Raw genomic sequence first — 15,227 nt, forward strand, 5'->3', positions numbered from 1 at the left:
GGATTAGGCCTGGAGCTGTTTAAAGCCCTGGGCCTCTGCCTGCAGTGCCCATGGTGGAATCGTTTCGGATTCTACATCTGCTCCAATCTCACAGCATGTAGCCAAGTTGTTTTTTTTAATTTAAATATTTTTTTGTGGATTTTTGGTTTAGTTGTTTGCACAAATGATAAAAGTACCGAAAGGAGAAGAAAAGAAGAAAGATCTGATCCATCTGTTCGAGGGGGAAAAAATCTCGAGGGCTTGCGAAAACATTACAGGCAATGAGATGTCAAGAAAACAATCAGAGCAATCACAGCACGAAAATTTGTGAAATGTACAAATAAATGTGAACGCCCTAATGACCCGGATGGATACGTGTGGGTATGATTTCGTGTTGTCTCAACAGCTGCTTCTTTTCTTATGTAAAAATGTATCAAATTAAATTTGTGTGGCGACTTTTTGATGTTTTGCTCTCCGATGCAGGTAACTGTGATCCAAGATGTGTGATCAAGAGCTAGAAGTAGAAGTTATCGAGGAGATTCTGTGAGTACCTTCACTACGCCCTCGAAACACAGCTATAAATACACAAAATCAGCTGATTTTAAAGTTTACGTCTTTGCTTCCTGCATTTTCAGGGAGGAAGGTAAGTAAAGGTTTTGTGAGAATTTGCTCTTTATATACCAAAATGTCATTCCTCGCTTCTATACGCTGACCTGATTATGTCTGCTCAGAGGCAGAGACGCAGCAAGAGGAAGGTAAAGGCTTCTTGAGTGGCTTTGCGTGTGCTTCATCTTGTTTCTGGTGTGTCTGTTGCCATTACAGTGTCTGCTGTCAGGGATAAAAAGCCATAGCAAGCTGGCTGTGTGTGTTTTCTTTTTGAATGTTAACAACCTCTCTGTCAACACCGATGTGTCAGCTCATGTTTAGCCGTCAGTTTATATTGGAAATGTCTCCGTGACATTTTCAGGACTGTACAGTTCATCTCAGTATGTATACAGTGTACTGTGGGTTTTAGTCTTCTGACAGGTTTACTAACCAGGTTGCCGATTTGACTCTTTCTAATCAGTTTGACTTTTAGAGAAAAAGTTTACTTAAATATGCTACTTTCACTCCACCGTGCCTGTAGCGACATGGGCCTTTGTTAAAATACACCAGGCTTACTCTTTTTAAATGATGGTATGTTATGCAATAGCTTCACATTTAATTATATTAATTTCTCAGTGGCTGCAGCAGCATTTTTAAATCACCTATCCCCAAAACAGCTATTTTCCAGATAAGATGGATTCCCATATATTTATTGTATTTGTACAGTAATTTTACCCCTACGTCCATGCTTAAGCGTCTCTTGTCACGTGACATATTTCCAGGCAATAATGTTAATGTGAGTGAAGGTTTTCTTCCAGTAAGCCTCTCTAAATCATGGTTATGTTATTGAAAGGGTGTGTTTTATGCCAAACCACAGTCTGTTTCTAAACATAACCAAGTACTTTGTCTCCTAAACCCAGCTCAGCTGTGAAAGAAAATTAAAAAGAAGAAAAAAAGGCAAACTTCTCTCTACCTTTGATATGCCCTTCTTCAGACCCCTTTAGTCTTAGTTATGAGTTGCATAACATCTGTTTTTTTGGAAAGGACTCATTTTAAGAACTGCACTCACCAGTCATTTGAAGAGGTACACCTACTCATCTGCTCATTAATGTAAATATCTAAGCAGCCAATCATGTGTCAGCAACTTATTGCGGCATGCAGAGATGGTCAAAATGACCTGTTTGACGCAGTTCAAACTGAGAATCTTTAAACATGGCATGGTCGTTGATTCTGAGTATTTCAGAAACTGCTGATCTGCTGAAAGTTTCTCACAAAGCTATCTCCATGGCCCCAAAAAGGGAAAATATCCATTGAGCAGCAGTTCTCTGGGAGAAAAATCCCTTTCTGATGTCAGAGGAGAATGGTCAGATCACAGTAACTCAAATAATCATCGTTACAACCAAGGTATGCAGAAGAGCATCTCTAAATTGCACAGCAGCAGGCTATAAATCGTAAGGGTTTACAAAACTGGAAAACAGAAGACTGTAAAAACTTATTCTGATGAGTCTCTGTGTCTGCTGTGATATTAGATAGGGTTGGAATTTGGCAATAATAACATGACAATCCACCCTTATTCTGAGGAAAGTCCCCATCACCTTGCTGAATCTATGCCACAGAGGCTTAAGAGAATTGGGAAAGCAAAAAAGGTCCAACCCAGTAGTAGTGGAACTAATAAAGTGTGGAGTGTAGTATAGTACAGTTTACAATTTGGTTGCATTGGCTAGCTTGATGAGTTTGGGAGAATCTGCTAGCTCAGGTTAGCACAAATATGCACATGTCAGACTGGCTAGCCAAACCACAATATTTTCTCAAACTTAACCAAGTAAACTTGGTTTCTTTACCCTAACAAAACTTCTCCCATTAACCACAATTACAGGAAACAGAAAAGCTAGCCTGGCTCTATCAAAAGGTACCTGAGCTGTGACAGTACATGCCCAACAGAAATTGCTGCTACCCTACTTATCAAACTTTTCATTTTGGAGAACTTTTACACTGAAGCATTCAGAGGCTACTTTTGTAAAGGAGAGGAGCGCTGATAAGCGTGTGGTAACAGTCATATATAAAACATGTGCTCAGGCTTTGCTTTGATATCTGGCCTGTTGCAAACCGCTCTCGGGTTCAGTTTTTGGCTTTGCTCAAAATGAATGTCAAACACCAGCACTGCTTCTCAGTGCATCCCCAAGAGACAACATCACAGTGCTCAGAGTGTGACCAAAACCCAGCCGCAAGCTGTCTGCAAGAGTCTCATTGATCCACTAATCCATATTTTGTTCACTCAGTCATGGAGATGCTGAAAGAAAAAGGTTTGTATGACTTTTTTTGTCTGTAAACAAAGCATGTTTCTTTACTTACACACTTGTGGGATATTATTGTGGTTGTTTCTGTTGTATCATGCCCTTTTTTGTGTGTTGTTGTTGTATTCACCCAAGAGCAACAGAAGTTTACTTCAATAAGTTTACTTCACTGTTCTTGCTTTGCAGAAGAAGCTGTTCCTGAAGTCGAAGGTAATTCTTCTTTGTACATTTTTTTTCTCCTCCATTGTGAAGAAATGTTTTTCCTCGATTGTAACAATATTTATGGAGAAAAATTATGATTAATTTCATAAACTTGCACCATTCTAAACATCAGATGAGATCACTGAAATATAAAAAAAAATGATTTTTAACATCGTCTCTCCCGTTTCCACATCAAATTGAAACGATACTTCATTCACTTCATCATTACCTCCTTAACTAAATCATTATAAACGTTCCTATGTTCAGTACTCGCTAATTATATGTTTGGCTCCCCAGGAGTTGCCTGCTGAGTTTGGCAGATTTATTTGCCAGGATCTTTGAAAAAAGAAAAAAAAATAGAGACACCTACTCAGACAAAAGCGACTGCGTGCAATGCAAGAAGAGCTCTGGGTGTTGAAATTCAATTTTCATTTCAGATCACACATGTTTGACATTCATTTAGTCGTGTTTATCCCACGGCAAACATGTCTTGATTGTTTTAAGAAGGAAAATGCATTGCATCGATTAAAGAGTGACAGCATCTAATCATATTTTCATTACTCTCACCCCTCAGAACCCCCGGTTTCAACAGCTGAAGGTAATGACCTCTTTTTCCCTTTTAGCTTTATAGGAAATTACGGCCTTCTTGCGAGGGTTTCATCACCAACTGTTCTTGTTATTTTCCTTAACTTTAGCGTTCTATTATTTAATAAACATAACAAATGTGTTCAGCGCCTTGTCCATCTACGAGCAGTCTTAACTGATAAGTTGTTTTCCATTTCCTGCAATCCTCATCTACTGTCTCCTCGCCTTGCCCTCGCCAAGAGCCTGCAGAAGACGGTAATGTATACGGGTGCATATACAAGACTATATCAGTTGTTTTTGTGCGCATCTTTGTCAGGTAATAAAATCCAATTGTTTTGATTTTCTCCCGTACCGAGGCATTCATTTGCAGCGTAAATATCTCAATATCGTCCAATTTTATTTTGGCCCTTATGGTTGATACACATTTATCAAAGAGATGCCTCCACTGTTTCAAGGTAAACTAAGGCTCATGGCTTGCAACCCCGAGAGTACTTAGAGCAACTCTAGTTTGACACGTTATACAGAAACAATTTAGACTCCATTTCCGACCCTGACATGCAAGAAAGATTTTCATATCAATAGACACAGGGTAAATATCAGAGCTGAGTGAAATGGAGTTTGGAAATAATAAAAGGAAATCCATTTGCATTCCACCTGCTGATGCACTAACATTTTCCTTTGTCCTTTTGCAGCCGAGTCTCCAGCTGTGGATGAAGGTACTTTTACATGCTGATAAGGCCTTGTGAAAATAGCTTGATCACTGCTCTAGTTTACCAAAAATGTCTGGTGTCTTCAACCCGCCTTTGATAACCAAACAAAAGGAAATAAAAAATCCACAGATGCTCTCCATCACTGCTAAAATAATGGAAAAATCCAATAAAATAAAGATTTTTAGGACACTGGATACACACATATACACCCATAATATATTATTATTTTCCCTGTTGCAGATATGACAGATGAATCCAAACCTAAACCAAAGTAGGGCTGGGTTTTGGTTTTTTTTTATTTGAATTTTAATCAGTTTATCCAACTTGCAATAAGGTTGTTCAAAGTTCCTCTCATTGTAACACAGAGATGTTATATTTCAGGCTGTTTGCACCACCGCTGACTGTGCCAAAGATACCTGAGGGAGAAAAAGTCGACTTTGATGTGAGTGACTGAAGCCAATTTAAAGAAACAGTGTGGCATTTTTCAACATGGCTTGCCTTGGAGTTAGATGGGGAGAGCAGCGCTATTTCTAAATATGAATTTAGAATACATCTCTTTTTTTGGCAACATAGAAAATTATTAATTTCTAATTAAAAAATGAGTAGGTGGACTCACACTTAAAAAGACATAATCAAAGGCTTATCTGACTTTTGCATGTATCTACAAGTGGGTGTGAAGCACAGCTCTTGATAAAGCTTTGGTTATAAGTACTGGTTCTCTTCAGTTAAAAAGATACACTCAGCAGCCACTTTATTAGGTGACCTTACTAGTACCATGTTGGACCCGCTTTTACCTTCAAAACTGCCTTTAATCTTGGTGGCATAGATTCAACAAGATGCTGGAATCCTTCCTCTGAGATTTTGGTCCATATCGACATGACAGCATCACACAGATGCTGCAGAGTTCTCGGCTACTCGCCAATCATATCAATCTCCTGTTCTGCCACATCCCAGAGGTGCTCTAATGGATTGAGATCTGGTGACTGTGAAGACTATTTGAATACAGTGAACTCATTGTCATGTTCAGGAAAGTAGTTTAGGATGACTAAACTAGCAAATGAACTTTGTGACATAGTGCAGTTATCAGAAGATGGGTACACTGTGGTTATAGAGGGTTGGACACAGTCAGCAACAACACTCAGGTAGGCTGTGGTGTTTAAATGATGCTCAGTTGCTATTAAGATGCCTAAAGTGTGCCCCCACACTGTGGGAGCCTGAACCGCTGATGCACAACAAGACAAAATGGATCCATATTGGTATGTTGCCTATGCAACAATTTCAGACTCGACCATTTGAGCATCACAGCAGAAATCAAGACTCATCAGACCAGGCAACCTTTTTCCAATCTTCTATTCTTCAACTTCTGTGAATGATAGCCTGGTTCCTGTTCTTAAATGACGCCAGGTGTGGTCTTCTGCTGCTGTATTGCTGTCATTTCCTTCAAGGTTAAATTTGTTGTGTGTTCACAGATGCTTTTTTTGCATACCTTTATTGTAACAAGGGATTATTTGAGTTCCTGAAGGAAGGATCGTGTCCATTGTCCTCTGACCTCTGGCATTTTCACCCAAAGAATCGCTGCTCACTGGATGTTTTCTATTTTCCGAGCATTTTCTCTAAACCTTAGAGATGTTTGTGTGGGAATATCTCAGCAGATTTCCAAAATACTATAACAACCATGCCACATCCAAAGTCACTTTAAACACCTTACTTGACACTAACTTTGAACTTCTCGATCATGCCTATATGCCTGAAACCACTGAGTTGCTGCCATGTGCTAAGTTATTGGGTGATTAGAGATTTGTATTAACATGCAGTAATAAAGGGATCAGTTAGTGTATATAATCATCAAGTTTCATGTGTGCTGCATGTTTGAGGACTGTACTAGTGGGTGTCTGCCTGTTTTCCTTGCCAAAATGTAGATCTTAGCGTGAAGCCAGTACTGGAGATGATATGCATACGAGTCGTGCTCAGTAGAGAACTAAAAACATCTATACGTGACTGCAGGATATCCACAGGAAGCGTCAGGAGAAGGATCTGACTGAGCTGCAATCTCTGATCGAGGCCCACTTCATTCAGAGAAAGAAGGACGAGGAGGAGCTCATCGCTCTCGTTAACAGGATTGTAAGTATTCCAGGAAAGCGTGCCAGATCGCTACAGTGATGCACCACCCAGCAAACAATTACACTCTGTTTATGTGGTTGTGTGGTTGTGTTTGCGTGTGGGCATGGATGATTAGGAGAAGCGTCGTGCTGAGAGAGCTGAGCAACAGAGGATCAGAACCGAGCATGAGAAGGAGAGGCAGAATCGGCTTGCTGTGAGTTTCTAGATGCAGTTGCCTCTGCCTTTTTTCAGAATGTGATAATGTTTGCAATAAACGAAGAGTGTCCTGCCTCCAGGAGCTGACACGCTGTGGTTTTACTCACGTTCCTGAACAGAATTAGAGTACAGTCTGCAAAAGCCTAATTAACAACAACAAAAAAGAACCATCCTGGATCTGTTTGTCCTCTGTTTTCATGTAATGTTACGCACTGGCTTTTTAATGGCTAGTGAAAATTTACGTTTGAATCAGATTCCATAAACTGGGATAAACACAAAGTCTTTGCACTCGGATATTTGCTTTCCATTTTACAATTTCTTTTTTTACTTTAAACCTGCCCTCAACATTTTTAATAATAACAATGGGTCAAATGATGATATTTGACTCACTGATTCTTTATAAAGCCTCATTTTCAGCCACAGGAGAAAGGCGTTGTTAGCAAGTGTAGAGCCAAATATTTCTCTTAAGAGGAGCCAGAATTGTACAGAAGTATTAGACTAGTGTTAAACTTGCTATGGTCACAAACACATCTCCAAGTGAATGCTTGGAATTTAAGTAGGAAAATTTATTTTAGTGCTCTAACTTATCTTAAAACATGAGACCACCGGTATGTCAGTGATGGATTCACAGCTTGTTTCTGCTGCCCCCAAGTGGCAGTAAAAATATTATTTATGTATTTTGCACATAGACGTTAATCTTATGTGCAAAATAACCTTGATTGCACAATAGAATAGCCTTGCTCACATAAAAACAATATTCTGAACTTTTTGAGAATGAACGACAATGGACGCTACATTCTTTTTTATGACATCAGAGGACGTCAGAACGTTTGGAGGATGCTATCTTCAGTCCTGTTTTAGTGGCTGGAAAGACAAGTGGACAGATGGTTTCATTTTCTCTTTTCTGTTCTTTAATCCGTGTCACAGGAAGAAAAGGAGAGGAAGGAACAGGAAGAGGCCCGCAGGAAGCAGGACGAGGACGCCAAGAAGAAGAAGGCTCTCACAAACATGACTCAGCAGTACTCTGGCTTCCAGCAGAGGGTGAGTGATCACACGCGCGCACACATTTGCATTCAAAGCAATAGGAAATATGATCAGCTTCACAGTTTGCCTGTTTATTATGTAAATGCGGTCTCTTCCTTATTTTACACGTTCATTAAATCTCACATACAGCAAGACGGAAAGCGGGGAGCGAAGAAGCAGACGGAGAGAGAGAAGAAAAGAAAGATCCTGGCGGAGAGGAAGAAACCTCTCAACGTCGAGCGTCTCAACGAGGACAAACTGAAGTAAGGACACTACTGTTCACAGTTCTGCTCAAACACCTAAATCCACATTTCAAGTCTGCTGCAGGTGATTTGGCGGTGCATAAACTCTCATCTACCTCCCATTACAGTTTGAGCCTTTTGGCCTTTAGGTTTTCACTTTTTATATTCCTCCTGGTTTTGATTAAAAGGGAGAAGGCCAATGAGCTCTATCAGTGGCTGTGGATGCTGGAGGCTGAGAAGTTTGACTTCACCAAGACACTGATGAGACAGAAATATGATGTAAGTATTTCGCCTCGGGATATTACGTGCCGTGCAATGACATAGTGAACACCGGTTTTTGCTTTACAAGCTTTTATTTGCACCTGTTAAAATATCAGCTAACAGTAATCAAACTTAATGCAAAGTCATTCTATTTAAATGATCAGCTGGCTCCAGATCTGCATCACTGAGCAGCAGAATTTGTGAGTAACTGTTAAAGACGAGTCTGAGCCTTCTGGTTTTTTGGTCTGTGTGTCAAAGGGTCAAAAACTGAGTCTCAAAGGGCTGAACCAGAGCTGACTGACCGCTGAGTGAGTAAGTTATAAACAGGAGGTGAAAACAGTGGTGTGTGCTGGTGAAGCTAGCGTGTGGCCGTTTAATCCTGGACCTTAAGAGACAGTACAGAGTTGAGACGGTACTTGAGGTCTGACTTACAAGAAGGCAGAGACACAAGACAAAGGAAAAAGGGTTTTTTTTTAATTATTTCCTTTGTTTCTAAGATTCTAATTCCCTTAGCAGAACAAAAATCTAATATTACAAGGTTCACATTAACTCTTTAACCTAAAAAAACAACATCTGATGACCTCTCCTGTATCCTTAATGGCAAGATTTGGCAACTCAGTATATATTTATAAAGACGTGCTTTGACAATCAGTAAAATAGGTTCCGGGTTTTTCCAATAATAGCCCTACTAAGCTGTACAGGGAGAAAGTCATTCGGTTCCAGAAGGAGGCCTGAATTATGACAGTAGTAGGCGTCCAAGGGGAAAAGAGTCCGTGGTTCCCTGATATGGCGATTTCCATGTTTTTATTTGTGGGCTTTTTATGATTTACAATTCAAAATAATTCTTATTTACATGATACCGGGTCTTTTTGCACACCATCACATTTAACTCACTGTCAAATAAAAGCTGTTTTATGTTCTCTCTTTCTTTAAGGCCGCCTTCTGACTAATTTGCTGGTGGAAAAAATAGGCTAGTCAACTAGTCTAAAAGACAGAAAATCTAAAGAAAACATTTTAAAGCACACATATTAAATGTACAAAGATCAAAATTGGCCAAACAAATATTTTGTGTACATTTTAGGAGCTACATGAAACCCTTAATTGCCTCATTATTGATCTCATTCAGTTTAATTCTATTTAATTTATATTCATAACAGCAGTTGCCTGAAGGTGCTTTGCATTGTAGGGTAAAACCTTACAATATCAGAAAGAAAACCCAAACAGTCAGACAACTTGGTAACTGTGGGAAGGAAAAACACGGTTTTAACAGGAAGAAAACCCCAGCACATAGGGTTTCAAATGTTGCTAAATTGCATAGCACTTCGCACCACGTATGATGATGCAAATACACACAGTGTCAGATTAGTTTGTACAGCTGAGCTAATGTTAGCAGTGCTAGCAACAGTAGCCTTGGTTACTTTCATGCTAGTGTCCAGTAAGAAAGGGAGGTGAAGCTAGCTGTCAGGGATGCCAGTGGTGTCCTAACTCTACAGTGGCCCTGAGAGGCCAAACGGACTGCAACTTAAGAAAACACCAGCAATAAGAAAAGCACAAAACACAACGGAAATAGGAAAAACCAAAACAGAAACAAGAAAAACAACAACGGAAACAAGAAAAACGAAAAAAGAAATAGGAAAAAACACAAGGGAAGTGTTTCTGGGGAGACAATAACCCGACGGACCAGTTGCAGGAACCCAAAACGTGGTAGGCGTGTTTTATCATGATTGATATAATACTGATGATGGATTTTTAGGCTAATGGCAGGCTAACACACTTACCTCTCATTTTTTCTTTCCTCATAAAACCGATAGATCCTCCACTTCATTTAAGTGTCTCCCAGCGCAATTCTTAGCATATTTTGGTTCCTGCAACTGGTCCGTCGGGTTATTGTCTCCCCAGAAACACTTCCCTTGCGCTTTTGGAAATCTGTTTTTTCCTGTTTCTGTTTTCGTTTATCCTATTTCTGTTTTCGTTTTTCCTATTTCCTTTGGTTTTTGTGTGCTTTTGCAGCGTTTTTCTTATTGCTGGTGTTTTCTTAAGTTGCAATCCGTTTGGCCTCTCAGTGCCACTGTACGTAACACCTCTGAGGCTTTACCTGCCTTTGTACATGAATATGTTTAGTACTAGCTAATCTGGTGCTGATTAGCAAGGGCAGCAAGGTTTAAACATCGAGTCAACTAATCACACAAATAAAAGAGGGTGGGGCTGCTGTGTTCATACTCTAGGCTGTGCGACTGAGATGGACGTATTAGGCATATCCGCTTTCAGTGACATCAGAGAGAGCCAAGTTTAGGAAACAATGTCTGAAATATAGCGTTTAAAGTAGTTTGAAGCCTTACAAGGTTTACTTGTGCATACATGGACCTCATTATTTAAAACTTTGGAAATGAATGGCTAACATTATATAATTGACAGAAAATAACAAAGGTATAGTAGGTTCACTTTAAATTTGTAAGACAGAATGTGAATGTCAGATTTGTTTTTGCATTATGTTGGGACTTTTTCATTAGCATTTTTAGCAATGTTGTGTATTTAAAGCAGATGGCAACTGTGGTTTTTCCAAATCTTTTACTTGGAACTGTCAACTGAGTATCAGCCATTGATGCTGTATTTGAGGTTTTATTACATAGGGGAGAGGCAAGTAGCTTCATATTCAGTGTGGTGCAATAAAGTCTTTCTAAAATCTTTGTTTACTTTTGTGTGTCTGGAAGCACTATTTGATTTACACATTCACCAAGTTACACATGAGCAGTAATCCGAATATTAGCTTTCAGTCTGTTTAAAATATGTCTTAAATATAGACTGTTCACAGAACAGGTTGCCATGCGGACATAAAATTATGAAGGAGAATATGCTGTTAGCTAGTTACTCCATAGGACCAGAAGATCCTCTTTTTCTGGCTCAGCTGGCGTCTGTTGTTTTTCCTGGACTCAGCATGTCCTCCATGTTTCTTCCTCTACAGATCACTCTGCTCCAGGTTCGTGTTCAGAACAGCCAGAGGTAAGTAACATCTATGAACCACCCTTCAGGTGTGGCTCATATTTGCACTAAGGGCATCATTAGAATTTCTTTAAAAATGTTGTTGTGTATCAAGGTGATTTTGCTTTTCCTTTCGATTAAACACTCCCGGAGAAATCTAATCCAGGGATGGGTAATTGATTTAATTCTCCCTTTTTTTCTTTTTTTTTAAATAAAGACATGACATTAACACTGAGCACATCTGTGTTCAGTTTATTGGTGAAGCCAACAACACAACTCAGTTGCTCATTTGGCCCACTGGGAAAATTGGATTTCTATTATTCAGAAAGAATTTGGTCGTTTATACATTTTTTCTCGGGCATGTTACTTATCTCTTACGCTCAAAGCCTCCAAAATTCACATAATGCTGTATAATATTAATTGGGAGCGTGATGTCTTAGCTGGGCTACAAATTATCACAGGCACGTGAAAACGTAGCCAAACTTCTTTTTGTTTGAAACAGACATGAAAAGGATCACCTCATTAATAGAAATTCTTGTAGTTCTTGTGTATTGCAACCTTTTTTAGGCTTGTATGCAGTTTCCTTTATTTATTTTTATCATCTTTTCTGGTTTATATTCTCTTAAATGCTGTTACAACACTTTTTCATCTTTCCCTTTCATCTTTTACATTTTTCAGTTTTTGATTTTAAGTATGTCAAAAATTAGGACAGACAGTGTGAGTTGTGTGTCGAAGCAGCCTGTATTTTTATGACTGTATCAGATCTTATGGGCAAGGGTGCAAAACAGACAGCGGCTGCACATCAAAGGTGAGGACACAGTCATCGTTTGCCAGCTGTGTTCAGCATAAAATTGTGTCCTTTGTCCCTGTCTAATAGAATGATGCTTTGGCATTTGCCCTTTCCTTTCATCTATCACAGCTCTTTCTTGCTGTCCCTCTTATTTTCATATAGCACATGGGGCCCCACTTAGTATAAACACTAAGGAAACATAACCCAAAACCAATCTATATGCAGACAAGGATATGTACTGTCATTCAAGTACCAGACACTGAGGTACCAACATGGCACGAGATATTTTAAATGTCATTTCCACTCTTTTTATTTGGTTAAAATGAAACCGCAGCTTGTTTTGATTATATTGATTATATTGTAATTTATATGACATATATTTATTTTCAACTATTTATCCAAATTGTCAAAGTTGTGGTCATACCTTAAGGCAAATATTTTAACCCTACTTGAAAGTTTCTATACTTTAATGTTTATGCTTGTGTACGATCATGTGAAAAAAGCTTTTACAGTCCTGTGAAAAACTGTGCACATCCCATAATTCATTTGCTTGTAGAAACACTTTTGGTAGCAGCCACTTGAAATCCTTCTTTTTCTGTTTGGCTTTATCAGACTCTCACATCGTTCTGGAGAAACTTTTGCCCACCCACAGTGTGCTTCAGTTCATGGAGGTTTGCAGGCATTCATTTATGCATAGCTCTCTCAAGGTCCTGCCACAGCATTTCACTCAGGTTGAGGTCTGGACTTGGTGTGGGCTATTGCGACATGATTCTTTTATTTTTCAGCCATTCTGTGGTAGATTTGCTGCTGTGTTTGGGATCACTGTCCTGTTCTGTTACTCAGTTTGGGCCAAACTTTAGCTTGCCTCACACAATGGCCTCACATCTGACAGCTGGTATGAGGTGTTTGTGCTATTTTTCTGCTTTTTCGTTTTCTGTGCTGTGCATTATGGGCAAAACTCTTCACTGTTTGTCCAAAGGACATTTTTCCACAGGTTTTGTGGTTTGTTCCGATGCACCTTTGCAAATCTAAGCTGTGCTGTTATGCTCTTTTTTAAAGAGAAGCAGCTTTCTCCTGGAAACCTGTCTAAATTCAAATGCAAATGTTAGTTGTCACATACACAGTCATACACAGTACGATATGCAGTGAAATGCTTAGACAACTACTCGTGACCTAAACTAAAAGACTATGGATAGGAAATAAATATGAAAATTAAAATAAAGGGCAAATTTAACTAGGAAAGAATAAAATAAAATATAAAAATTAAAGTTAAAAATAAAATAACTGTAACAAAATACACAATATAGAAAATATATAAAGAATATATGAAGAAATATAGAACAATAAGAGCAGCTGTGCAAGTAATAAATGGTATTGAAGTAATAAATGGTTATGAATAATGAATAAATAAGTCATGCTACTTGCCTTCTAAAAACTGTAAACACAGTAAAGGTAGTAAGGGCGTAAAGTCCTGTGAAACAGGGGCGGATTAACTGTGGTGGCATGTGCATAAGGTGCCCACCCCACTAAAAAATAAATAGCAAAAAGATTGTGAAACATAAAAAGTTAGACTTGTATTTCTAACTGATCCACCTCTTGTTGTGTAGCTTTCTGGATTTTATACTTACAATTGGGCTACATGGTTATTTATTATAAAGGCTATACACTACATAAAATTAAAATTAAAATTTCTTTATGTTACTGAAATATGTAAATATTTTGGGCTAAAGATAATAAGAAAGTTACAATGTTTATATGAAATGTGTAACATATGTAAATGTGTTGCATTTGATGTAATTTAACCTTGTTTCCCAGCCACTGTGCCTCGGCACATAGGTGTGCCGTGGAAGATTATCTGGTTCCACCTGATAAATACTCTAAGCAACCAGCATGAGTAGCGATCAGAACAATTACATTCTCCTTCGCTATAGGGCAGTACAACTACCTGCTGTAATTAAATGAGTTGCCAACTGCCAGTAAAACAGAAGAAAACAAAGAAGAAAATCCATAATAGTCATGCTGTGAGACGACGCAGCGCGTAATAGCAATAGATAAATATTTGAAAAGGAAAAAAGTAGTCAATCTGGCCTGGGTCCTGGAGAAAATTCCCACCCAGAAAAAGGCCCTAGGATGAGTAGTGGTCAGAAGAAAGCAAAAAAGGTATACAAACCAAACCAATTTCGCTATGCCTGGTGCGCGGGGAAAAATTATCAATATGCTTTTTGTGACATTTTTGTTCGGTGGTGTGCTGTGTGATTTGTCTGATGCAAAATATGTGAAATACATGGCTGCAAAAGGTTGGAAAACACAGTTTTAACCACATATAGTACATATTACAGAATGTAACGCCTGAATGTGTAAAGAAATGGCTTTGATTTTGCCACCCCGTTTGATTTCCATGCCACCCTAACCAAATTTCTCTAGATCCGCCCCTGCTCTGAAAACGTTTTCACTGGACTATGTTTCCAGCTAGTTTGCATTGTCAGCTAACAATTCCACTTTATCCATACATTAATGTTGCTACATGTACTTTAAATGTGTTTTTTACATCATTAGCTAAAAGGTTAAAATAGCTATTAGCTATCTTTTTAGCTAGCTTTTTAGCTAGCTTTTTGCTTCTTGAAAATAATGTTTCCATGTATGCCAGCAAACTACAGAATTACTCCCTGGGTACTATTAAAAGACATTATGAAATAATCATAACTGCAAGCAGGTGAAGGAAGATAAGCATTAAATAGTTAAACATTGTTTATTTTCTCCAAATCCGGCTTATCGTTATCAAGTCTTTTTTTTTTTTTTTTAAATCTAGTGTCTATTCACACCTCTATTAAATACTGCTTATTTTTTTGATTTAAGATCAGTAAATTGGTTCATATTTATTCATGATTACAACTTCAGTAGCTTATTTGTTTTAATTTTAATGCTTTCCATAGCAGGAAAAATGCCGTACGGAGGTTCAAATAGGTGTAAACTATGCAGTTTAACTTAAAAATATTCATCTATGCACACATGCTGAACAGTTGAATATTTTTGTCTGACTTCACAGCGCCAAAGGGAGAGGAAAGGCCAAGGGCAGAGTGAGATAGATGGAAACGTCGACATATATTCTCAGAGGAGCCATCTCACCACGAGTGCCCGTGTTGGAATTTGTTCTCAATCTGCACTTCAGTAATCTCAGTTTTGTGCCTTTTAGCCCTTAGCCTTTACAAACAATAAACAGACTTGTGCTTTTATGCCCATTTGTGTGTTTTCATGTTAAATT

General features: G+C 38.6%; 1 protein-coding gene across 1 annotated transcript; it reads left to right on the forward strand.

The window, feature by feature from the left end:
• Positions 1-713: 713 nt before the first annotated feature.
• LOC146689789 (troponin T, cardiac muscle-like) lies at positions 714-15,198 on the forward strand. Its single transcript, XM_085435836.1, has 14 exons — positions 714-734; positions 3,045-3,068; positions 3,634-3,657; positions 3,885-3,899; positions 4,337-4,360; positions 4,595-4,625; positions 4,736-4,796; positions 6,359-6,475; positions 6,591-6,668; positions 7,598-7,711; positions 7,844-7,956; positions 8,124-8,214; positions 11,159-11,196; positions 15,012-15,198. The coding sequence occupies exons 6-14, from the start codon at positions 4,597-4,599 to the stop codon at positions 15,049-15,051; spliced, it is 681 nt and encodes a 226-aa protein (XP_085291962.1). The 5' UTR covers positions 714-734; positions 3,045-3,068; positions 3,634-3,657; positions 3,885-3,899; positions 4,337-4,360; positions 4,595-4,596; the 3' UTR covers positions 15,052-15,198.
• Positions 15,199-15,227: the final 29 nt, after the last annotated feature.

This window comes from Copadichromis virginalis, linkage group LG17 (genome assembly GCF_057382275.1).
Source record: "Copadichromis virginalis isolate Kocher_CV1m ecotype Utaka linkage group LG17, C_Virginalis_male_GT1.1, whole genome shotgun sequence".
NCBI classification, from domain to species: Eukaryota; Metazoa; Chordata; class Actinopteri; order Cichliformes; family Cichlidae; genus Copadichromis; species Copadichromis virginalis.